This window comes from Mastigoproctus giganteus, chromosome 1, assembly GCF_048544385.1.
Source record: "Mastigoproctus giganteus isolate SK-2022 chromosome 1, ASM4854438v1, whole genome shotgun sequence".
NCBI lineage: Eukaryota > Metazoa > Arthropoda > Arachnida > Uropygi > Thelyphonidae > Mastigoproctus > Mastigoproctus giganteus.
The window spans coordinates 229,508,232-229,536,138 of record NC_143575.1 but is presented as its reverse complement, the minus strand read 5'-3'; the positions used below and the strand labels follow the sequence as shown (position 1 = coordinate 229,536,138).

The window sequence follows — 27,907 nt, the reverse complement described above, 5'->3', positions numbered from 1 at the left end:
ATTTGGATGCATATAAGGACAAGTAAGACATAATTTGTTATTACAAAGTTGAAATTTAAGAAATGGATCTCGGATATCAGAGCTAGAAGCATTATATGCTAGATTGCTCTGTTGTTGTTGTTGTTATTTGGTTTTTAGGAGCATTAGCAACTAAGGCCATATTGCTCCGGGATATGCGGTGGTCATTCCCTGACCTTTCCGCATCCTCCGTATTTCGTGGTGACGGGCTTGAACCTGGGTCTAATCAAGAAGCATGTGCTATGCACTGCTGCTCCTTCCCACCTGGCTACGGAGGCGCCAGATTGCTATGTGAAGTGTGTGTTATTTGTGTATGTGTCAGTGTACTAACATAGTTAGGAGCACTATCCAGAAATAGTCATGCAGAAATAGTCTCCTCGGTTAAATTTAGTTACTCTGCCGATGTAGCATGTTATTATTTATATATATATATATATATATAAAGTTAATCATGTTGGATATTATAATAGTATTACTTATATTTAATGCTAATCTAGTTAGATTTCAACCTATTTCTTTTAAGAGATCTTTAGTGCATCATTAACGCCATTGTATATAAACTAATTGGACGTTATACGTGCCTGTAATTATAATTTCCTAAATGTACAACTAATTGTGGAATGTTTTGGTAAATGGTGTTTGCCTATAGGTATTTGAGTCCAAATCCAAAAAATACCCTCCAGATTAAAATACTGGCATAAAATCACCTAGTAAGAGGCTGTAAATATGTAAATAGCTATACCATAAGACATATACGTGCTGTTGTGCTTAGAAAAGCAATACTGGCAAAGTCCGAGGTATGGCAAAAGAAAAAGGAAATGTAAATACATTAGGTATAAATTCCAATGTTAACAAATTGCATATAGAATTGCACCCAACCACTTAAAAAATCCCCCCCACCCACCACAAGCATCAGCATAGGATAACGGGGCCTGAAGCTAATACACCATCACACCATTGAATACAGTAAGTGCAGCTGCACGGCAAAACTTTGCTACAAATAAAACATTTAGAAGGTGAGTAGTTCCCCCTTTCTAAACTACAATCTCTACTGGACTAGTAACAGTAAGTAAGAACTTTGACATATTCGGATACATACCCGTAGGGCTTTGTGTCAACTATCCCAGTTTGCTGTATAGAACACTAACAAGAACAAAAAATTTTAATACAAAAATTTAAATATAACTAATATAACCATACTTAGACTAAAGATTAGCAAAACTGGTATAGTGACAACAGAAACGGGTATGTATGAGGCATTACATTGAATGGGCCATCGATCCACTCAAAGCCCCCGACGAAGTAGGGGATTGATGACCACGTGATGGAATGTATTAAATTAAATTGCATCGTATTTTAGAATAAGAATAGTTATAAGCATGATTATTAATTTTGATTAGATGTTAGCTGCAGGTAATGAAAGATCATCAGCCAATTGTAATGAAATTTTCCTTAATATTAACTTAAATAGCTACATAAATATAATGTTTATAGGCCCTACAGAATTAAGAAGCCTTTAAGGGCTAACCTGATCCGTAAGCACTCTATACCTATAGGCAAACACCATTTACCAAAAACATTCCACAATTAGTTGTACATTTAGAAAATCACACACACACACACACACACACACACACACACACACACACACACACACACACACACACACACACACACACACACACACACACACACGGCAATTCTAAACAAGTGTCAAAAAAAATTACAGGTGGATTTCACACCTCGAATTTGAGAAAAAAGTCCTAATAAACATGGGTCCACAAACTTCTTGTTTCCGAAATAAATCAATTTTATTTTAGTATGAATGTAGCTTACTATAATTGCACAAGTAATCACAATAGGTGTTCAAAATGGCCTTCTAATAAATTCCCTTTTTAATAAATTTGGAAGAATGTTTTTTTTACCAAATTTTCTAACAACTCGTGGTACAGAGGTCCTGTCAGCCTATTTGGAAAAACATATGGACCCACCAATGCATCTCTAAGAATGCCTGTCCAAGTGTTGACGGAGATTTGATGCTCATGCTGAAGATTTGCTTTAATAATTGTATGTGGATTCTCTTCGCTCCAAATATGAGTGTTATGGAAATTAATAATTCCATGTCTTGTGAACATTGCCTCACCTGTGAAGGGACACAACAGAGGAAGTAAGGATTCTCTAGACATTTATGCAAGGACCATTGACAAAATTGTAGCCTACATTGATAATCAGGTTCTAACAAGGCTTGTGCATGTTTCAAGTGATAGGGATACAGTCCGTTTTCATGTACGATTCTCCACACAACGGACTGTGCAACACCTTCAGTTGCTGAAATCCTTCGTATACTGCTTCGACTATTATCTTCAATTGCACGCAGTATGCGATCTTGAACTGCTGCTGTTCGAACATTTCTTAATCTTCTTGTGTCGTGTACGTTTTTAGAAAATTAACCATGTTCCCTCAAACTCGAATGAAGACAACTGAAAATCTGAGCACATGGGATTCCATGAGTACAAAAGGACTCTTGATAAAGCAGACGAGCTATACGTGTATTCCCATTAGTACGACCATAACAGAAATGCACATCAGCCATTTCTGCAAAAGTGTATCCATTACCCATTATTTTAACACGAGAAAGGAATTAAAGAACACAGCTGTTTTACAAAACTGAAATCACTAATACATACCTTTGTTGTCTTTACATATGGCAAGGTCTTCAACATAGATAATATCGACTATGACTGTTTACTTTGCTATTTCTTATCTGATACAAGAAATACTTTCCTATGCCAACCTGTATGTTGGCACAGGAATGTATTTTCTATGCCTTGTATGTATGTACATATGTGTACACACACACACACACACACACACACACACACACACACACACACACACACACACACACACACACACACACACACATAGTCAGAACCCAACAACCAGAAAATATGTAAAATGTAAAATATGTATATGTAAAAGAGTAAAGGAATAAAGAAAATCATGGTATTAAAAAAAAATTAATAATAATAATATAAAATATATGTAAATTGTTCAATATTTGTAAAATAATATGAGATGTTTTCCTCAATATAGTACGTAGAACCCTTCCGTATGATACTCTCCAGAAATTAAAACAAAAAAAATCGAAAACTTACATTAGAGTAAGAAATAAATAATTAAAAACCAATTTAACACAATTAAAAATTAAAAATAATCTAACAAAAATATTCAAAATGATTTTATGTTGTCAGCTTCAGGAAGGAAAAAATCGTTTTGAATATTTTCGTTAGATTCTTTTTAATTGTGTTAAATTGGTTTTTAATTATTTATTTTTTACTCTAATGTAAGTTTTTGATTTTTTCGCTTTAATTTCTGGAGAGTATCATACGGAAGTGTTCTACGTAATATTGAGGTAAACTCCTCTTATCATTTTACAAATATTAATATCAACGTAGAACGTATTGAGTATTACAGCTCTGATTGATACTATCTATGTAAATTGTTCAATATAACTATTTTATTGTAGCCCATATAAAAAAATATAAGAATAAAAACAGATATTGTCATAATGCACAATTCCTTAAAATTGTCAATATCAAGAGATAACCACCAAAATTGTATGAAAAGACAACAATATAAAGTCTGTTTCTGATGCAAAGCACATGCCAGGAAATAATAATAAAACAAAGGATTAAGAAAATAGCAAATTTAGAATTAAATATTTACAAAACAAGGTTAAGGCCAAGAGAAATATACACCGATGAGCCAAAACATTATGACCACCTACCTAATATGATGTTGGTCCTCCACGTGCAGCCAAAACAGCTCGTACCCGGTGAGGCATGGATGCTACAAGATTTCTAAATGTGTCTTGTGGTATCTAGTACCACCACGTAACCAGCAGATCCTTTAACAGTGTTGTGACACAAACCACTAATGCTTATTGGGGTTAATGTCTGGGGAATTTGGAAGCCAGAGCAATACCCAGCAGTCTTCCCTTCCTCATGTTTCGTGAACCAGTGCTGAACATCTGCTGAAAGACTGTTGCCACGAAAGGGTGTACCTGTTCGGCAATCATGTTTAGGTAAGTGGTAGACGATAAAGTGCCTGGCTCATGGATGACCTAGTCCCAGGGTGTCCCAGCAGAACATCACCCAAAGCATGACACCACTGCCACAGGCTTGTTTTCGTCCCACAGTGCATCCAGGTGCGATCACTTCCCCCAGGTAAACAATGCACACGTACCTGGCCGTCCACACGTGGCAACAGGAAATGTGATTCATCATACTAGACAACAATCTTCCAATCACTCAAGGTCCAGTTTCGATGCTCACGTGCCCACTGTAGGCACTGTCACTGGCGAACCATGGTTAGCATGGGCATAGGAGGCAGCCTGCGGCTACACAGCCCCATTTTCAACAGGGTTCGATGTACAGTGTTGTGACACATTATTTCTGTCACCAGCATTCCAATTACTGGCTAGTTGTGCCACAGTCGCTCTTCTGTTGCCACCTACCATCCAGAGAGTCTTCGCTTACCTCGAGCTTTGATGAGCCGTGGTCGTCCAACACCTCGCCGGCGGTTCGTGGGTTTTCCCTCCCCAGACCACTTTCGGTAGGTACTAACCACGGCTGACTGCGAGCACCCCACCAGCTGTGCCTTTTCAGATATGCTCTGACCCAGTCGTGTGGCCATTACAATTTTGCCTTTGTCAAACTCCCTTAAGTCTGCTGCCCTTCCCATCTGAAGAACAAGATATAACACTGACCGGAGATCAGTATCAGGTGTTTTTTTATACTGTGTCCTGACTTGCAGCATAGTTCACCTGCAGTTGCTTCGATTCGTATAATGACTTGCTGCTCGTAATGTTTTGGCTCATCGGTGTATAGGAAGGCGAATGCAATCAGCAAGCTGCAGTTTATGGTAATATACTGTTAACTGTATAAAAAAAAAAAAAAAAAAAAAAGAGGATATTGTTGTGTAATCCTTATCTATTTTTACATGCATTTTTATATGTAATTTTTTTGTATACTGTGGTTTTATTCATTCCTTTACTATGTTACATACATTTTGTTCCTTTTCAATATCTCAGTACTATTTTACTTATATCTCTTAACTTGTATTTCTTAATTTTTTTTATATATATATAGCTTCAGAAGACTTTGCCACTAACCATTTTTTTCTTTGATAAGTTAAAATAGCTGAACTGCAATAAAGATTTTTCCCTTCCGCTTTCAATTATTTCAGTGCTCATTCCAACATTTTATTCAAACATCTGTGATAGGATTAGAAAATCATGCACCCACCATTCCACATACTTGTTTATCGCCTCATAAGTTTTCACCTGAAAATTACTGGGCACCAGTTGAATTCCATGAAGAGTTGATCAGCATTTAATGGTCAGTTTTAGGATACCAGTTTACCTGAGATCTAAAAGGCTTAATGTTCTCCAACTCAGTGGTGCCCATAAAATCTACCGAATCACACAGCCCCATACCAACAAGTCACACTGGTCAATTTCTTTTTACCTGTTCACAGCCGGTGAGCAGTTTAAGTGCATGTCGCTGCTGGTTTCAGATAAGCATGCCAACTGCATTTTACACAAGTACCCATACTCTGGATAGCCAGATGAGTTTTAAAAATTCAATATAACTGTTTTATTGTACCCCATTTAGCAGCACAACAGCTAACAATGGGCCATATACTTTCTATGGCAGTGTACGGATTTGATCTCATAATGTATGAATTTGTATCCACATATGCTCCAGGACTGGAGTCATCCCTAAAATCAACATTTTAATGAATTAGATAAAATAGCTTCTTTTTATTATTTTACATTATACATATCTTTACTTCCAAAATTACCTATTTAGGTACGATGTTCCTGAGCCAGCAATTTCTTCCTGGCCTTGACAAGCATAGAAAAACATTGGTTTGTCAGGTTGTGGCCAAGGAAAGTCAACTCCTTTCATTTTTCGTTCATCTATGAAGAAGACAACAAATTTTTACAAGCATTAATTAACTATGATATAATTTTTTAAATAACACCTAAGTAATTTTTCACACAGAGAGAGAGAGAGAGAGATATCAACATGAAAATAGCTAATACGGCTTTCAGACATTCATTTGCCTGGGCAAAAAAAAAAAAGATTTGCATAAAAATATAAACAATAAATTAGGATATTGCTCATTCAGAAATTCTGGTTGTGATGAGGGTAACTGATGAAAAATTCTGGTTGTGATGAGGGAAGTCAAGGGTAACTGATGAAAAATGGAGTTGTTTCTTGCTCATACCTGGTGTGTGCACTGTGAATTTGATATGTGTGCATGTTTTTGACACAGATAAATGCTCACCTATATTTGCATTAAGTATTCTCCCAGCATTTGCTAGATGGCTCGTTTTCAACACTGCAATAATTGAAACATGCTTTACTTTTTGAGTGAATGCATATGGGAATGATTTCACTGACTGTTCTTCGTATGTTTCGTTTTGTCATTTAATTACTGTGAAATATATAACAGAAAAATAACGTTGACTTTTTTTTTTCTGTAAGTAGCTATTCCATTTGCTTTTATGTCACTGATTTTGTAATAGCGAGTGTGGGTTCAATAACAGAAATGTGTTTACACAACAGACTCTAATAAAAAATTTAAAGAATTTATTCTTAGGAGATAATTTTTTATATATTCCTATAAATAAGAACATATTATTTTCATTGGGGCAATATAATAAAAATTTCGTTCAAAATGTTTTTATTTTATTGTATATGCTAGACAGACAGACACACACAAAATATATTCATACTAGCAGTACCCCATGCGAAAATTTTGCAATTGGTAGGAGAGATTTTCTCTAGCTGTCCTGTGAGTAGGTAAGCCAGCACATGTTGAATCCTTCCTCATTTCTTATTTCTGTAAAATAGAATTATTCGGATTTTTTACTGTTTCGAATTTTTATATTTTCCCATGTTTCTGCGCACCTGCAGAAGAAATATCTTCAATTTGAGACCAAATCGGTTAGGGCTATTGTACGCAATGGCTACAGCTATCAATGTGTAGCCATTGTGAAAACTGTTCATTCTTTTAAGGTAGGCAGTGCAAGTAGAGAAAATTGGCCCATTCTGTAAAATAAAAAACTTTTCAGCTTTTTTGTTATTCGGAATTTTTATATTTTCCCAATGTTTCTGCACATGTAGGTAGAAATATCTTCAATTTGAGACCAAATCGGTTAAGCCTATCGCACGCAAGGGCTACAGCTAGCTGTACCCGTTGCAAAAATGTTGCAATTAATAGCAGACTTTTATTATTATTATTTTTTATTTTTTTCAGAACAAAGGACACGATCGTGCGAATGTGCAATCTATTAATCAGCTAAAGTGCAAATTGTTAATCAGAAAAAAATTGCTTATCAACTTAGACAACCGTTTTTTAGGTCCTCGAGGCTGTCACAGACATTCTCTCGGATATATTGTGCTTCCTACCTGGGAGTCTAAAACACTGATGGGACTGATATTCGGGTGACACTCAAGTCAAGTGGACCCAATTTCGGTGAAGCCTGGATGTTCTGTGACAGCTAAATCCTCAGCTTGCAGCTTACTATGGAATGTATGACTGTTAGTAATCCTGGGTATAACCCCCATGCACAGGCACACTGTGGGTGACTACCCAGGTGTGAACCAACATAAGCAGGGGTCAAGGTGTGGCACCCACACCACATAAAGGAATGCTGCCCCTCTATGATACCAGGCAATACTAGGTGGTAGATGACTCTCATCAACTTCGTCTCCAATAAGCAATGTGGTGCAATACCACCATATTGCTTATTGGAGACGAAGTGGTGGAACCCATGTTTAGTCTCCAGAGCTAAGTTCTGTTCAGCTCTATCCCATTTCTTCCATCTTGCAGTACGATTCATGTCTTTTGAGGTTAAGATGAACCCCATGGCGAGATCCAAACTTCCTTACATTTCAAGGGTAACACTATTTGCAGGCCAGCCACTAATTAGTACACCGGACAAAACCTATTGGTAACTATCTAGGAGGTTTCCGGATCACCTAATGTATAATCTTGCTGCCTCTACTCTGCAGATAGCGATGGGAGGGAGTCCGAGTAGTGTGTATACGGAGGGAATTGTCAAGGATCAGTGCATATTCTCATCATGCATACACCATATCCAAAAATTTCATTAATTCATACAGCATGTTCACCCCCCCCCCTTTTCTTACAATAGAATACACCATGAATAGTCAAACAAATAGAGCAAACTTATCTGTGAAAAGATTTAAACCTCCCAAACACTTCATAGTTCATTTCGCAAATATAGGTGGTCTCAGTTCTAATCTCAACGATGTCCATTTACAGTCTGCCAAACCCCATGTACCTTTTCTGACAGAATCTCAGTTATCAGTTGATTCAACCACTGCTCATCTCAGTTTCCCAAATTATTCGCAGTATGATTCCTTTTGCCTCAAAGGTGGTACTTGTGCATATGTACATTCCAATATTCCATGCCAGAGACTTGATAATTTGGAATCTTCTCTGGCTTAAAATCTCACTACCTCATTCTGTCAAATACACCTGTTGTCTCTATCGTTTGTCCAATTCCACTAATCACTTGGAAATCTTTGACTTCCCCTCTCTTTGCAACTTGACTTTCTTCAGTCCAACTTTCCTAACAGTGGGGTAATTTTCCTTGGTGATTTTAATATTCTCAACTCCAGCTGGCCTCCATTTTCTAGTCACACTAACTCAGCTGGTCGAGATGCTGATGCTTTTGCAATTACTAATGTCCCACAGATTGTTCATTTACCAACTAGAATACTGGACAATCTACCTCATTCTTACCATACGCCCAACATGCATGATCTTTTTCTCACAAGCAACCCTTCTAAGCGCTTAGAAGTGAGTGGTCCGTTAGGCACCTCAGATCATAACCTGGTGATCGTCTCTTCTCCAATGGAGCCTTTATCTCATCGCTACTGCCAACATCGTATTGTTTGGCATTACAAGAATGCAAAATGGGATGACCTGCGAGATTTCTTTTCCTTGGTCGGATTACTGTTTCAAAACATCTGATGTCAATGTTTCCTCAGATCTTACAGTGAAACTATTCTTGCAGGAATGGAATCCTTTATTCCACATTACACCTTAAAATCTCGTCCTTTATCTAAACCTTGGTTTTCCAATAAACGTGCTAAGGCTTTTCAAGAGAAGAGTGTTGCATATCGTAATTGGCTTGTTTCCAACTCTTCAGTTTCATTTTCTGCATACACCAGAGCTCAGAACAATTGTAAAGCAGTTATTAATCTGTCCAAGCTAGATTTCAAACAGGCTAAGAGTAGAAAACTTGCTTCTTGCCCTAACGGTAGCCGAGCATACTGGTCTCCTGCCAAAGCTATTGGCTGAAACTTTTGCACATCTCTGCTACCACCTCTATCAAAACCAAATGATTATATAGTCACTTCAGATAAGGATAAAGCTGTCCTGCTACCATCCCATTTTTCTACCAACTGATGTATTAATGACTTTGGTAAAACACCTCCCACCATTCCCAGCACACTCCATTCAATGCCTCCTGTGGTCTTCTATGAAAGGGATGTCAGAAGAATTTCGACGAATCTTGATGCTAAGAAAGCTCCAGGTCCCGATGGTATTTCTCCACTTGTTCTCAAAACCCGCGCTCCTGAACTTACTCCTGTGCCAAATTTTTACACTTTCTTATTCCAAAGGTGTTTTTCCTTCTGCTTGTAAATTTTCTCACATCCAGCAAGTTCCTAAAAAGGTTACAAATTGCTCCCATCCAATTATCATCCCACTGCAATTACTTCTACTCTTTCTAAAGTATTGGAGAAATCAATTAACTGCTAACTCTTAAACTACCTAAAAATCTTCCATCAGTGTCGATCCGCTGGTGATATTTTGGCTTATGTTACCCATTTATGGACAAATTCTATGTAAAAGTTTGGTGAAACAGAAGCAGTTGCTCTGGACATCTCAAAGGCTTTCAATCGTGTTTGGCATAAAGGTCTTTTAAACAAGATTCCATCTTATGGTTTACCAACAGTTTTTTGTAATTGGTAACCCAGTTTTATCGCTGACTGCTCACTGAGGGTGACGGTAGATGGCTCTCTGTCTTCTAACTTCTCAACTAATTCTGGTGTCCCCAAGGTTCAGTTCTTCCCCCCCCCCACTCTTTTCCTCTTATATATTAATGACCTTCTCTTTTGACCAGAAATCCTATCCATAGTTTTTCTGATGATAGCACACTGCATTCCACGTTCCAGTTTGAGAAACCTTGCCCTGCTCATTCAGCTTTAACGTCTCAAATATCTGCTACTAATTCCTTAAATGCTGATCTCCAGGTAATTCTCCAGTGGGGCAAAGACAACTTATTTGTTGACTTCAATCCTTCTAAAACTCAGTTCTGTCTTATATCTCACAAAAAGGATTCTTCTACTCATATGCTTATCTTTGGTGACACTCCAATTTCTAGGCAAGACAATATCTCTCTTTTAGGGATTACCCTGACTTCTAATCTCTCTTGGCACAAGCACATTACAAACATTCCTTCCTCTGCATCTAAAAAACTCCGTTTTCCTTTTTGCTCTCGGCGTTACTTTTCTTCCAAACAGCTGTTCGCTTTTTAGAAATCACAAATCCGCCGTACCATTGAATATTGTTCCCACATCTGGGGCAGTTCCCCAAAAACCTCTCTCAGGCTTCTAGATTCCATTCAGAAAAGTGCAATTAGATACTTCCATGGGCACTGTTCTTCTGAATTGGCTTCTATAATTCCCACTCTCTCTTTCAACTCTTGATACCTGAACACGTGCCGCCACCAGCCAACATCCATTTACTGTTCAACTTCGAACTCACAGAACCAAATTTTCCTCTTCCTCGTTTATTCATTCAACTGCCATTTTCTGGAACAGCCTTCCTTCACATGTATTTTCTGAAAATTACAGTTTACAAAAGTTCAAGTCTAAAGTCAACAAATATCTTTTTTTCATCTTCTCAACCTCCAACCAATGCACGGTACTAAGTACTATAGGTTCTAACACCTTTTGTGTTTGGAGTTTTCTTAAAAAAATAAACAAATAACAGTTATCATCATCATGTGGCTCTCTCTATGAAGCTAATGTTGAACTATTATCATTGCAATACATAACTGGCCTGTTCTGTAAACTAAAACTATTTGGAATTTTTTAATTTTAATAAATCTCTGCACACCTAGGAAGATATAGTTTTAATTTGAGACCACTTTCAGCCCGATCAGTTAAGCCTATAGTTCACACTGACTGTCGAAAGAAAACAGCTTCCATATTAAATATATAGATAATTGGCAATTATAATTTGAGTAGCACTCATCTTGTTTCATGTTGGCAGTTTATATTAGTATTACCCAAGTGAGGATGTATCTGACAGGCGTGCTTTTGCTACTCCCCCACCCCCGACACCAAAACAGTAGCATAATTTCAGTTAGGATAGGACCATAAACAACATTTCTAAACAGGTGGTACTTATATTTATATCAATTGGCATTTTAATTTTTATCTGCCAACTTGAAACAAGTTGATAAAAATAAAACAATCTCCACAAGGGTGCTCAAATCTCCTTCCCCATACGAATGGGGAATTGGTTTTTGATTTAGATACCCTACATGTATGTATAACTTAATTTGATATAAAAAAATGTTATTAGGGTGGGTACACAGATACAAAATTTTTGTAAAGTGAACTAACAAAAAAAAAAAAAAAGACAATTTTGGATGTTTTCTTGAAAACAAATAATAACAATAAATAAAAAAAAAATAAAAAAAAATTACTGTTATTTGGTTAAAAGGACTTTGTTTCAGAGCAGGTTTGTCATGGAGCAAAGTTGTAACTTTCAATCTGAATTATAATTACTGCCATTTACTGGAAAACCTTTTAAAGAGACTATCAGTTTCGAACAAATTTTTATTTATATGCTGAGTACATTTTTGTCAATCTCTTAATGCAGAGGTGGCTAGCAAGTTGATTGCAGCTTTAATTTCGGTCGATCCGGAATTTAGGAGTCGCTGACCTGAGTCTCTAGGGATGACTACGAACACATCGTCTACATAGCGACACCAAAAGGCGATGTGATCTGGTGCGTGTGTAAACGCATGTCCCTCTAACTCCTCCATCACGATGTTTGCTGTGACCGAGCTGTGACCTAACCCACCTCAACTCACTATCGCCCTTCATAAAATTCACGATTGAGCTGGAGTCGAACAACTCTATACCATACCTAGATACACTTGTCCGGCGCGAAGACATATGCTTGAAGACAACAGTTTATCGTAAGCCTACGTGTGCTGGCCAATTTACCAACTTCCAGTCAGCACACGCACAGGGCCACCTCCTCTCAACTGCCCGAACCTTGCTAACTCGCGCCTGGACACACTCCAGCTCCGCAGATGAAAGACGCAAAGAGATCACCAGAGTCAAAATAGACCTTACGAGGTGTGGCTACTCCATCGACGTCCTTGACAGGTGTGATCTACAAGCACGCGACAACGTGACGACCAACAGCAACGCCAACAGTGACAAGTCATCCACGAGGGCATTCATCCCATACTACCCCAACCTGTCACAGCAGATCGGTAGAATCCTAAAATCGCATGGGATAAAGTGCATCCAACTCCCAGGCAAGAAACTGTGTTCTCTCCTTTCCAACATAAAAACACCTGTCCCCACCCTTCTACAGAGTGGTTTGGTCTATCGCATCTCTTGCCGTGACTGCACGAGCTGCTACTTTGGAGAGACTGGACGTCGACTCGAGAAACGTCTCTCAGAACATAAAAGGGCGATCCGTTTGGCAGATGTAGAACACTCAGCTATCGCCGAGCATGTCTGGACAACCCACCACGACATCGACCCACACTGCGATGTCGTGGTTGTGGACAGGTCCCACCATTACCTGAGGCATACCCGGTTGGAATCGCTAAATATAAAATGCTCGGATACCGCTTTGAACAGGAACAGTGGTTGTCAAGTTAACCCCATCACAGAGTCAGTAATTCTATCCATAGACAAACGCTGGCCACGTCACCACCATACGTCACAGCCACAAACATCAACAAACAATTAACCACGTGCCTCACTCACCATCCTGGCAGTGCATCTCTATTCCAACTGCCATTCAAGTATTTTAATCTGATGAAGGCTGCCACCCAGCCGAAAGCTAATTTATTTATTGTAGTTTTATTAATGCTCTATGTAACAAAATAAAAATAAATTTTCACATAGTGTGTGTAGATTTATTTAGCTTACTTAATATTAATAACTGTGCAGTACTTATATGTTAATTTAATACCTTTTGATCTAAAATAAATACTACAAAAAAGAGTAAAACGTATCATTTTCATCAAGAGTGGGAACTAGAATACTTTTCTGTAATGATAAAAGAAAAATGTTGTTCGATTTGCAATGCTTCCATGGCTATATCCAAAAGAGGAAATTTAGAATGACAGTTCAATGCAACCCCACGGTAAATACCAATCGGATTTTCCGCCTAATAGTGACCTTAGAAAAAAATAAATTAAAAGAACTTAAATCCAGATTATTCGCACAACAAAATTTCTTCATGACACCTAATTTACAATCTGAAGCAGTAACTGTAGCATCATTTAAAGTGACTCATCTTCTTGCAAAAAAATGCAAACCATTTTCTGATGGTCAATTCATCAAATACGCATTTTTAGAAATAACAGACTCTCTTTTTGAAAATTTTACGAACAAAAATGAAATTAAAAGTGCTCTTCGAGATCTGCAATTATCTCGAAATAATGTGATGCGACGCTTCCAAAAAATTGGTAAAAATGAGAGCAAAGAAATTGCATGCTCATATTACTAATTGTGTCCTTTTCTTGACAACCGGATGAATCTACAGACATCAGTGATACAGCTCAATTGCTCGTTTTTATTCTTATGGTTTTCGATGTTTCTGCCACTAGAGAAGAATTGTGGGTACAGTTTCATTAAAAGAAAGAACTAGAAGTCTTGATATATTTAAAGCATTCAAAAATTTTAATGAAAAAATTAAATTACCACGTTTAAGCTCTTATCAATAACAACAGATGGAGCTAAAGCAATGACGGGCATCTTAATGGATTCATCGCATAGTGCAAAAAGGATGATGAATTCCCAGATTTTTTGAGTTACCACTGTATCATCCACCACCGAGTGTTAGTCAGCAAAAGATTAAATGCTAAAAGTGTTATGGACATAGCTTTCAAGTTGGTCAATTTGAAGAGGACAATCTCTTCAAAGGAGACTTTTCAAAATGCACCTCGCTGAAAATGAACCAGATCTGATATTACACACAGATGTGAAGTGGCTGAGTCGGAGTAAGTTTCTACAGATTTTGAAATTTGCTGATTGAAATTAAAAAATTGTTGATTAAAGGGGAGTAGATGATTATTAGCAGCTACAAGATACGGAGTGGTTGTGTGATCTGGCTTTTTTTGTCAGATTTTACCAGTAAATTAAGCGATCTGAATTTGGAATTACAAGGAAAAAATAAAAATGTGGGTGACATGATTAGTAGTATTTCTGTATATAAATATCAATTTCTGGCAATGGCCAAGAATCTCAAAGAAAAAAAATTTGATCATTTTGCAAATATGCAAGATAATTTGCATAAATATCCTGTTTTGGATTTAATAGTGAGAAATGTTTCTGAAATTGAGAAAGTTGTGGATCATTTTGAAACCAGATTCAGTGATTTTAAAACAATTGAAAGATATTGCTTAATATATTTCTTATCAATTTAATGTAAATTGCAGAAAAAATTGGCGAGTTTTTCACATGGAGAAAATATTACTTGAAAATGAAATTATTACATTTCGAAAAAAGGCAGATCATCAGAAAAAGACTTAGAAATATGTTTGCTGAGAAAAGTACCCAAATGTAAAAAAATGCAGTGAACTTTTAAATTCCTGTTTTGGTTCCACATATCTATGTGAATCGACCTTTTTGTATTTGAAACGAACAAAAGACGAAGAATTGCTGTACTCTTACGGACTTGCATACAGAAGATTCTTTATGGTTGGCCTTATCACAGTATATCCCCGATTTTGAAAGCTTGGCAGATGACATTAAGACACAAACTTCACATAAATTAAAAAAGTGCGAATTTAAAATAAGAATTCTGAATTGTATTTAATTTTAAAATTTATAAACACCATTTTTCAATATGTGTTGATTAACTTTTTTAACCATGTGCAATGAAATTCTTCAGATAGTAGATCGTAGCACATTTTGAAGAAAAAAAAGTAGATCGCATCACAAATTAAGTTGGCCACCCCTGTCCTAATTTATAGCTGATCAGGATTGGTGCTTAAAAAGCAAATCTTCCAATTTTTTTCCCTTTAAATGGGAAAAAAATTGGTTTAATTCACAATAAGGTGGTAATCATTGAATATTTCTAGGTTAAACTTCCCTTACAGTGTATACGTAAAAAGATACATACACAATGAGAAATATCTCTCTCTCTCTCACACACACAAACAGGGATGCAATAATATCCCTTATATCTATGCATCACTTTAATTTGATTTCATCAACCTCTGTATCTGAGTTTCAGATAACTTAATTTGCTTTTGCAAGCAAAAATTGGACAAGCCATCAAGCGTGATGTCCTCTGATTTTTAAAGCCATGTTCATGCTGACATATATCCAAATTGTCTCTAGTATTAATTGAGCACATAACAGCAAGTACTAGAGAAATTTGAAGACAATTTGTACAAAAGTAGACTCTTTTGTACAATTGCATATGCATTTAAAATAACTTTTGTACAAAGACAATTTGTACAAAAGTTATTTTAAATGCATATGTAAGGAAACAATTTTAAACAATGCAACAGAAGGCTAGATCTCATGAAGCTTCCCTTCAAGCACTACATTGTAGACCTTGTAAATAAAGTGTTTTGAACTCTACCATAATTACTTCCTTAGCTAGGCATCGAGCTAGGCTACTTTGCATCAAGGCTTTCAGTAGGAAGAAAATGTAACACAAAATATATCTGTGTTTAAAGTTTAAACAAAAGCAAACATTACGAATGGTGTACAGCAGAATCCAGTGTAAAACAAAAAATAATCAAATATTTTAGACATAATTCTTAAAAGTGTACTAATAAATTGTGGGCATCATGTAAGTAGTCATTTCTTAATATGTATGTATTAATAAATTGTTTTAAAATGTTAGAAAATTTATTAATTCTCACTTCTTTCCCATCTTTTACTATATTTCTGAATTTACAGTATTTTTCATTGTTGAAAAGATCATATTTCTTTATAAAAAAATTTCTGTATAATGAATTTTTTCAAGGGAACGATCGATTTTGTTATATAGAGGTCTGACTGTATATTCAGCTAGGTTACGATTAGTGCAGATAATGAATCCCATGAAGTGGTTGCATTATTCGAATTGGCACTATTCAAAGGTATAATTATGTGTAAAATTTGTTATTTGTTAATTATGTGTAAAATTTGTTATTTGTTAATTTTTCATTGCCCATTTCCAGCTCTACGGAAATGGGCAATGAAAAATTTTAAACGTAAGTTTTTATATATTTATTACGGAAATATTACAGTAAAGGATAAAAAGAACATACTTATAATTTAAATTTATTGTTAACAAAGTCACAGAGTACTGTAATTATAGAAAGCAAAATAAAAACAAAAAAAATTCTAAATATCATTCCTAAAGGTAAGCTTACACTGACGAAAACATCTTTGTCTTTTGATATATTTTAGCAGCGTAGACTGAACTGTTTTCTCTTTCTTTAACTCTTCATACATATTCTGGTAGATGCAGAGTGCTTTATCCACATCTCGGCAAATTTGCATGCCTTGATCAAGGTTAGGGTCAGCATCCATAATTTTTTGCTTCACGACTTCTACATAAATATCTTTGAATTCCTTGAGAATGAACTCATTCACTTGCACATTATCTCGTTGTTCAGCATCATTATTGGCTTCTTCAAATGCTCTTTGCTGAACTGAGCAGTTCCCGAACATCATTTTCTAGTTCATCAAATCCAAGTTCTCTTCCAATATTTGTTATTTCTTTTATAGCATTTTTTTCTTTGAAACCACTGCTATTTGCACAATTAGGCAAAATGCGCTTCCACACTCCACACACGTTGTTTGCAGTTATTTGTTGCCAAATGTGCTGAATATTTTCTATTGCATGTCTGATATAATAATTTTTTCCAAAACTCGTAGGAAATTGCATTGCCTTCTGTAGTCTTAGCAATTGCCTGTTCAATTATTTTTCTTATGTAGTAGGCCTTAAATGTTGCAATGGTCCCTTGAATCATGGGCTACAACGAAGGTGTTTGGTGGCCAAAAAAAAAAAAAAAAAAAAAAAAATTTTTTTTACATTTTCGCATAATGAACCGAGAGTAGTTGTATGACCTGGAGCATTAACTAAAATCAGTAGTACTTTAAATGCGATGTTGCTTTCCTTACAATATTTTTCAACAGCTGGGAAAAAATAGCTTGAAAACCAGTCAGTGAATACAGCTTGGGTCATCTATGCTTTCTTATTTGATTGCCAAATAACTGGAAATGATCTATGGTTGTAGCCTTTTAGAGCATGAGGATTTGGAAACTGATACACAAGCATCTGTTTCAATTTAAAATCGCCTTGAGCATTGCCTCCCAATAAAAGTGTTAAGCGATCTGTAGACACTTTAAATCCTGGTTGAGTTTTTTCTTTCTTAGAATTGAAAGTTCTGGAAGGCATCCTTTTCCAGAATAAACCGGTTTCATCCACATTAAATATTTGTTGATCAGTGTATCCACCATCTTCAATTTTTTTTTTTTTTTTTTAAACATCAGGATATTTAGATGCTGCGTCCTCATTTGCACTGGCTGCCTCGCCAGTAATTTTAACATTATGCACTGAACTCAATTTTTAAATCGATCAAATTAACCAACACTTGCATTAAACATTCTTTTACTTCATTTTTTTCTTTCACTCTCTTAAACAAATTTAAAGCCTTTGTCTGAATGGCTGCTCTGCTAAGGGAAATGCATTCCTCAATGGACTGAGGAATGCATTCAAAAGACGCTCCATTTCTATCGTTGTAACACTTCTGCTCCTTGTAGATTCAGGCATTAAGACTCTCGTCCTATTTTAGAGTTGCTATGACCACATTCATGTCATTTAATCACATCAAATTTTTGCTCTAATTTAATAACGAGCCTCTTCTTTTTTGGCCCATAGTGTTTTTATCTGAATCTTCCTCTTGTCCATTTTGTTAAGGGCACTTCTTAAAACAAATCACGAAAAATAACAACATATTTTACGACAAGCAGCAGCACATGCACACGCGAAGATAAACAAGTGAAGTAGCAAAGTCTAAAACTCTAACAGTAACCTCAACTGTACATGCACTAGCCTCACATTAACTGAATTTTGGTTTGAATTAAACCTGGTATCGTTATACAATTCGCATTAAATCGAATATCACATTATTCACAACCTATCTGTGTATATATATATTTTTGCAGATGATGAAAAGTCATCATCATCTGCATTCAGCCATTTGAATGTGAATACTAATATGAAAAGACCCCAAAATACTATATCTTCTTTTAACAGAGATAAATATTTGCATAAATAGTTTTCATTTTATTCTGAATAAGTATAAAGAAAAAAAAAAAAAGGTTTAGTGCTCATTTTCAAAATGAAATAATCAAAGGCTGCCTGATGGTTAATAAGTAATCCAAAGGATTTTGTTAAGATGGCAAACAAACTAAAACAAGTCTCCAGATGAAATGTGTATGGGTAGACACAGGAATAACTGAATTGATAAGTGATGAACTGCTTCAGAGCTAGAAACCAACAAAAGTGGCATATATTTTATACATTATCTGGCCGTTAATTTTTCCAGGTGTGCAATGCACAGAAATGAGAGGTTACCTGATTTTAAACCTTGTTTGGCATTAATAAGAGTATTTTGTGAAAAAAAAAAAGTTTTATATTATTACTCTAAATGTTACAATATTACTAGCCCTTTAATATGGGCTTATTTTAATCAATATTATATTCTATATATTCCTTATGTTCTTTCAGCAGCATGATGAACAGATAAATCAAGAAATGATAATTAGTGAGAAAACAAGGGCTTCAACATGCATAGGTGTAATCTGTCTTTAATTTCTTAAAAGATTATTCTTGTTTCACACTTGCTGTCTTTAGTGACTGTGGCAATTGTGAGTACAATTAAGTTATCACAATTGTTCTGCCATCATTACAGTCACTAAAGAAGCGGTACTGGAAGTACCACAAAACATCTGAAAATAATGTGTAATCCTTTAAAAAAAATTTAAAAAATTAAGGACAGATTACACTCTATGCAGACTGAGATGCTTATTTTCTCACTCTTCTTCTTCCTGTCCGGTATCATGCCTAGTGGCCTGTTACGGTCTCTCTCCATATTTGTAGGGGTCTGGCTATGTCTCTCTTTTGCTGGAGTTTAGTTTAGTATCACTTTCGGATAGCATCCTTCCTCAATTCTCTCTACATGCTGGATCCATCTGTTTCTGCATGAGTCGATATAATTCAGTACTGAGGTGTCTGCAGTTCTGACAGGATGTCGTGATTTCTTTTCCTGTCAAGTCTGGTATAGCCTGCAGTTCTGCACCAGTCAACCTCCCCTATCCCCTTTTCTCATTTGCCCATGCTTCAGCGCCATAGATTAGGATAGGTCTGGTGAGGTGTTATGTATCTGTGTCCTTGTTTTCTTATACACCAGATTAGATTTGAAAATATGGTTTATAGTTTTAGTACTTGCTTATTTTCTCACTAATTTCCATTATTTTTCCTTATTTGTATAATACATTTATATGTTGATCACACAAGAAGAATATTCTTTCAGTAAAGTATTCACTTTTTGACTTAAAATAATTTTTTTTAAACTAACATACTCAAAAAAATTCTTTACAGTCCCCCATTTATGTAGTTTGTAGAATGCCCACTTTCTATAGAACTCTGGAAGTCAGATATTCGGGATTTTTTTTAGAAGACTGTTATCCAAAAAGGATATCATTTATTCTTATCATCCAATACAGTCATAATAAACAATAAAACTGTGAAGTGCAGTTTTATTTGCTGCTTTGACTTGACAGTTAAAGACCATTAAATAAGCAGGGTTTGGTTGTACAAATGATTAAGTGGTAGTATGGCTGTTAAGGTATTGTGGGTATTAAAATTTTCTGCACTTAGATACCTTTTCTCCAGAAGAAGGGGAAGAAATTACTTTGCTTAATTCCAATAATAATTAATTGATTAATGAATTATTATTAGAATATTATTATTAGTTGTTGACATCTAAGAACTGTCTGCTCAGGTTTAAATAAAAATGAAACTATCACAATGTTTCTGGATATCCATATAAACCATTAAAAACAAAGACAATATTAAAATCAAGAATAAGAAAAGGGTTAATGCTCTGCTGCAAAACAGTCATATTGGTAAGAGCACATATACAGTATGTTTTTTCACAGTGTAATGGCACCGACAACCATATGAACTATACTAAGCAACAGCAGTAACTAGACATAACATATCAGAGTTCAAACAAATTTGGATGTTACATAATCACTTCCACTGCACATGCATAAACCTGAATAAGGCAAAAAAAGCAATACATATTAAGCACTTATTACAACGACAGTCATTTTTTCTATGTATTAGTATACATCAGATTGAGACTTCATAAAAATGATAAATTATACTAATGATAAAATTATCTGTGATCACATAAACTTATTTTTTACATTAGAAGATTTGAAAAATAAAAATGGTGTAACTGAAGTCAAAAAAGCACTTGTAAAAACTTTAATAATTCATATATCATTTTGGACCATACTTATCACAGCCTATCAAATAATATTCTACATGCTGATTGTTTGACACTTGGTGAGTGTCAAAAAAAAAAAAAAAAAAAAAAAAAACAACAACAACATGCAGTTACAGGTTCTTTTTAGAGAATTATATCAGGCCAGGTATTTCTGGAAAGCCATAAGTGCTGGGTCTTCAGTTAATTTTGTGGTTCATAGGGTTAGGTTCAGATTCAACTTGTAAATGTAAACAATTTAGTACAATAATATGAAAAATTAACATATTAGTTCATAAAGTAACTTTTTTGATATTTTCAAAGTAACATTATTCTGGAATTCAAGACAACTCCTTTCAATCCAGGATGAGAATATCACCCAAAATCAGCCTTGCCACAGGGAGGTAGGGTTAGTGCCAATAGGTAACCAAGCAATTAGTAAAGGATTCAAAGTAAATGTCAAGGACACTCAAAGCTCAATTTACTAACTAAAAAACATTTTAATTTTATATAACACATCGAAAACCACTCAGTCGCCACATTTTCTTAACACCTGAGGCCAAAAATTTTGTAGAATGAAAACCAATAGGGGTGGATGAATATCCCGGGGGAGGGTGAAGCAACCAAATAGATAGAATAAAAATTTCATGTGTAAAAAGAGATGGGGTAAATTTTGTAAATCAAAATTAATTTAGCACTGTATACAAGGTGTGGCAATAAAGTTCCCAAACTGGTGCAATAAAATGAACACAAAGTGAAGGAGTTCAAAAATGGTTTTATTTTTATTATAAGTAATCAACCACATAATTGAATGCACTTATTACACCCTACCGGCCTCCGTAGCCGAGTGGGAAGGAGCGGGAGTGCAGTAGTACACGCTCTTTGAGTAGACCGGGGTTCAAGCCCCTGACTGCTGAATACAGTTTATCTGCCAACCCGCACTGGACCAGCGTGGCAGATTATGGTCCATTTCCCTCAGCATGAATTGTTGAGGAGGCTTTCATCCTGCAGTGGGTTGATAATGGCTGCACTTTACTTATTACACCATTCTAAAAGTTTCTGAAAAGAGTCAGTGATGGCATACAAAGAGATGATATTCAGTTCAGCAGTTGTTTTTCTTTATGTCATCAACATCCTGAAATCCTTACTTTGTGAGCAGCCTTCACCTTGGCAAAGACAGTCTGCTGTTACTACATTGGGGAGTGGGGTGGATGGCTGATTTGTACAATGCCATGTTTCATCAGAAATATCTTTACAAGTGCACAATGGGCAGGGGAATTGTTTTGCAACAAGAACCAGCTGCCTTTCTCTTGAAATTTCAGCTTCACCAGGGGCATGAGCTTCAATAGTTTTTGAAGAAATTTATTTAGATCACTGCACTGTTTCTTTCCCCCACCCCTTTAGGTACAAATCCCTAGTAAATCACACCTGTGGTTTTACCTATTAGTAGGTGGCCAGCATTATCTCTACTGAACGGAAGATAATAGACTGCCAATCAACCAAATATAAATTATATAAAGGCTGAACCATTTAGACTGTGGTTGCATGAAGCAAACAAAATACATAATCGGCTGGGAGATTGCCCAGGTCAACAAGGTCTCGAATGCATATCTGGTTCTTTGAAATTATCTGCACACATATGGACAAATGGAAAATAAGTGAAAGTATAGATAAATGCTTTGGTGAATATATTATAATTTTAACTACAATAAATTTTCCTACCTTGCATCTTTTCTATAGTTTAGATGGTAAATATGAAATTATTAAGGTAGAGAGATTTTTAATATTTATAGGTAAACTACTTACCAGCATAAACTCCATTTTGAAGAGAACCCTCATAAAAGAAATTTGAAGGGAATTTGCTTAGTTGTGGGTGCATGCGGTACTGAACTTCAAGCCGAAGTGGACGAATACCCAAAACAACTAGTCTTTCAAATAGTGACTGAGACAAACCAGCTCTAGCTGCCTTTTTGCACATAACAACAGGTCCAAGCTGACAGTGATCTCCTACAAGTATAAGCTAACAAAAAAAAAAAAAAAAAAAAAAATTAAGTCAAATAAGCAAGGACTTGCACTGAAGTTCAAAAAATAAAAAATCTATAAACGCTCCAGAAGGGTCCATTAGTCCATTATTTGTCCCTGTTTGGAGTTATTGGTATTAGTGTTAGTAGTGGCAAACGATGCAAGAAAGCATGCTTATACAGTATCAGCAAAAGGGGAAAAAAAAAAAAAAAACTTTCTATTTCACTTATTCATTCCCACCAATAGTTTTATTTAAACTACCAACTTCCACAATGACAGATGGAAGTCTGTTTCAGCAATCAACCATATGCTGGCTAAAGGAAAACTTCCACACATCCATTATGCTCCCTCATGTGCATAGTCTGAGCAAGAGGAAGAATCCCATCTAACGCTGAGATTGCTCAATCTATTTAAAGCCTAAAACACTTCAATCAGATTACCCCGCAGGTGCTTAGTCTCCAGACACTGCAATTTGCAGAACTTAAGCCTTTCTTCATTAGAGCAATCGTTTTTTTGATTCACCAATCTCGTTGCCCTTAACTGTACCCATTCCAGCAGCTCTACATCTTTCCTAAAATGAAACCTGTATGCAGCACTCAAAATGTGGCCCAACCATTGCCTTATACAATGGAATAATCACCTCTTTATCCCTGATAGCAAAATTCCAGTATATCACTGACAGCCCTACGGGCTGCCCTGGCATCCTGTCTGTACTACTCAGAAAACTTCATAGCTTATACATAATCATCTTCATATCTTATATATAATGGAACATTACTCTGTACTGGATGAATCATTAAATGAAAATGGGACGAATGTAGTGTTACAGTCTATACTGACGATTTGCCATTACTTGTTTATGGCAATTTGTGGCACAAATTGGAAGGTCTGCCAAAACTGGCAATGGATTGTATTAAGAAGTGGACTGATATGCATAAAATGGAAGTCTCTCATAACAAGACCAAAGTGAACCGTCATGGTTATGCTAAAACAGTTAACCTGTATCATGGTTATGAAACTGGTTATCTGTTTCAAATGATCACACCACCTAGAATTTTTTCACATAACTGCTCAGTCAGGGTGCAGTGAGGGGGGGGGGGAAACTTGTTATTCTAACCTATTAAGAAATATTTTTGTTCTGAATCTCCCTAGATTACATCAAATTATATTGTCTCTGCAATCTTGCTTTAGTATCATTTTTTGCTATTTTAAGTTTTGTTTTTCTTTTTGTAAAAACAACAAAAAGTTCTGATTACATTCTGGCAAAGTGCCCTGGCCAAAATAATTAGAGGATCACTGCACAATGTGCCATATCATCCACTATGGCTGCAATTACAGCACATGCTCATGGACTGATGTATAGAAGAAAATTAAGTTCATCAGCAAATACATGCCTAGAATTATGCTATGTAGCCACTTGATTAAATAACTGACCTAGGGGTCAATTCGAACAACCAAAAATAATCTTCACAGATGTGGGCTTTGTACATAAAGACCTATGAGGCAACTTATGTTCCACTGAGTGCTCCCTCAACATCACAAATCCAGAAGAATGTTAGCAAACTGGATGAATGCAACCATGTGCCCTTCATAGATGAGTTCCAAATAGAGCCTACAATCAGATTTTAAATGAGTCCAAGAGTGGCACAAAAGAAGATATTATATTTTAGGGTTAAACTTGAAAGTGTCAGCAATTCTGTCCAGACACGATAGGAAGAAGTATATGATGAGAGATGAGTCAATCAATTCGGCTGTGGAGGGACTGTGCAAGGTTCATGGGGGTAGAAATTTTTTCAGCATGGTCTGTGCTTGTTAACAGGAGAGACTGCTTATACAGGGATGGGATACACTTAAATAGAAAGGATGCAAGAGTGTTTGCTGATGCCACCGAGGCAGTGTTAGGTGGGACAGAAAACTGCTAGCTTGGGAGAGGATTCACAGACTAAAAGGTTAAAAGTAGCCACAGGCAGAGGTGAAGGTGATTCTTGAACTACTTCTATTAGAATGAGCAGAGGCTTGGAATGAGGGGTGTAGGCAGTCATGAAACATATAAACACATGAGATGTGTTAGGGTAACTGGGAATAAGAATAGGTGCATGTATACTTGCATGTACACCAATGCTAGAAGTATAGTAAATAAATTTGATGAATTTGAAGTTCTGGTCAAGACATCAAAGGCGGATATTGTTGGGATATCAGAGAAGTGGTGTCACACAGATATCAGGAATGCAGAATTGGAATTTGGGGAGTACAATGTGTACAGAAAGGATAAGAAGGGGGGAGGGGTTATGCTGTTAATTAAGAAAAACATAAAATCAAAGGAAGTGCATCCAGTTGACATAGATGGACAGTGCAATGTTAAGTCAGCATTGAGAATTGGGAAAGAAAAAATAAGAGCAGGATTGTTATAGGCCTAATGACACGAATGATGACATTGGACAATTGTACAGAGAAACAGAGTGGGCCAGTAAATCAGTGTCTTATAATGGGGAATTTTAATTTTCCAGAGATTGACTGGAATTTGTGAGCTGGTCACTATCACACTAGCAAGGCTTTTGTGGATTTATTGGACGATTGTTTTCTACAGCAGCATGTTCGGGAGGCAACTAACTCCCGAAGAGTATTACTCCCTACTGATTATCAGTAGTGATTCTTCATGCATTAAGAATTTGAAGATAAAGAAACCACTAGGTGGCAGTGATCACAGTGTGCTGAAGTGGGATTTACTCAAAGAGGTAACTACCATCAGGGGTAAAGGGAAGGGTTTTTTGCTTTCGTAAAGGTAACTACAGTGGTCTCAGACAGTTTTTAAATTCTGTACAGTGGAACCAACTGATGATGTTACCAACAGCAAATTCTAAGTGAGAAGCATTCAAGTGGAAGCTACTAGACTTTTCATACCTATTAAGAAATTTTAGGCCTAAATGGTTGTCAAATGAACAAATGAGACTCATTGCAGGGAACAAAAATGCATGGGAAGCATATAAATTATCAGGTGATACAGAAGCCCATGGCAGATATAAGCTAGTCTCTAATCAAGTCACAAAGGAGATTAGGCAAGCGAATGCAGATTAAATATTTGGCAAAGGATGCTAAGAAAAACAGCAAGGATTTCTTTACTTATATAAACTCTAAAAGGAGATGAATCAGATTGGTCCACTTGGTATCGATGGTTCGACTGTTGATGATTCTGCTCAGATAGCAAACAAACTGAATGAGTATTTTGCATCTACATTCACACATGAGGAGTTATTCAGGAAGGAAAGTGCCCGAAGTTCAAATTGTAACAGAGTGCTTAATGATTTTGTAATAACTGAGAGCAAAGTGGAGGTGAAATTGTCGAAGTTAAACATAAGAAAGGCACCTGGGGTGGACAGGATCTATCCAGTTATATTAAAGGAGGCGGCAAAGGAACTAAGCAACCTCTTAGCCATAATTATGAGAGCATCCTTGGACTCAGAGGAAGTCCCCAGGGACTGGAGATGTGCAAATGTATCCCTAATTCACAAAGGCAGATCAAAGGGTGACATGAGTAATTACAGACCAGTTAGTTTAACTTCTGTTCTGGGTAAAAATAATGGAGTCATTCGTTAAAGATGCATTGCAGGGTCAGCTAGACAAAGCTGCATCAATAATTCAGACACAGCATGGGTTTGTTAAGGGAAAATCTTGTCTGACAAATGATTGGATACTATGATATGGTTACAAAGCAACTGGATGCAAATAATTATTTTATTTTGATATCATATACTCGGATTTCATGAAAGTTCTTGACGGTGTTGCGCAGGGAAGACTACTGTACAAACTGGAGCAGAATGGTATTAAGGGTAAGTTGCTATGATGAATAAAAAGGTGGTTGTGTGGGAGAAGACAGAGAGTGGTAATCAACGGACGCTGCTCTTCATGGACTAATGTTATTAGTGGAGTGCCACAGGGTTTGGTGTTGGACCCACTGTTGTTTTGTATATTTATCAATGACACTGATGAAGGTATATCAGGCTTAATGCCGAAGTTTACAAATGATATACAATGGTTGTCAGGGTTGTTAATGACAGTAATGGCAGTATGCTACTGCAACAGGATCTAGAAAATTTGGGCAGGTGGACTGAGAAGTGGCAACTGAAGTTTAACATTGACAAATGCAAAGTACTGCATATGGGTAGACGTAGCCCCAGAGAAAAGTACAAACTGTATGGAACTACACTTAGGGTGGTAGAAAATGAAAAAGACCTGGGAGTAATTGTGCAGTCAGATATGAAGTTTTCTGAGCAATGCAGACAGGCTGCAAGAGCAGGTCATGGGGTTTTGTCAATGATATACAGGAATTTTGCTAGCAGGGAAATGGAGGTTATTATCCCTTTGCATAAGGCAATGGTCAGGCCATGACTTGAGTATTGCATATATGTCTGGAGGCGTCATTTTAGGAAGAATGCAGATTTGCTTGAGCGTGTACAGAGAAGGGCAACAAGATTTGTGAGGGGGAATGAAGGGATCCTCTCAACAAGAGAGGCTTAAGTTCTGTAAGTTGCAGCATCTGGAGACTAGGCAGCTGTGAGGTGATCTCATTAAGGTGTATAAGCCCTTGAATGGGATGAGCATTCTGAATTCTGATGGGATTCTTCCACTTGGTCAGATTACAAACCTAAGGGGGCATAAATTCAAATTGAGGAAAGACAATTGTAGAACAGATTTGCAGAAATTTGCCTTTAGTCAGCGTTGGTTAATTGCTGGAACAAACTTTTAGAGGGAATGGCTGGGTGAATTTTTTTTTTTTTGCTGATGCTACATAAGCTCATGTAGCATCAGCAAAAGAAAAAAAAAAAAAAAAAATTCACCCAGCCATTCCCTCTAAAAGTTTGTTCCAGCAATTAACCACTGCTGACTAAAGGCAAATTTCTGCAAATCTGTTCTACAATTGTCTTTCCTCAATTTGAATTTACGCTTGCTTTCTTGCATCACATGCCTCTATTACTATTAATAAAACAACCA

At 36.3% G+C, this 27,907-nt stretch overlaps 1 protein-coding gene across 1 annotated transcript in view; it reads right to left on the bottom strand.

Annotated features, from left to right (window-relative positions):
* Positions 1–27,907, bottom strand: part of Upf1 (Upf1 RNA helicase) — a 294,032-nt gene that overhangs the window by 132,365 nt on the left and 133,760 nt on the right. Inside the window, exons 15-16 of the mRNA XM_090376241.1 lie at positions 22,703–22,916; positions 5,887–6,004 (exon numbers count right to left, since the gene is read on the bottom strand). Of these exons, the coding sequence (XP_090232367.1) occupies positions 5,887–6,004; positions 22,703–22,916 (332 nt within the window). The remainder of the gene's footprint in view (positions 1–5,886; positions 6,005–22,702; positions 22,917–27,907) is intronic.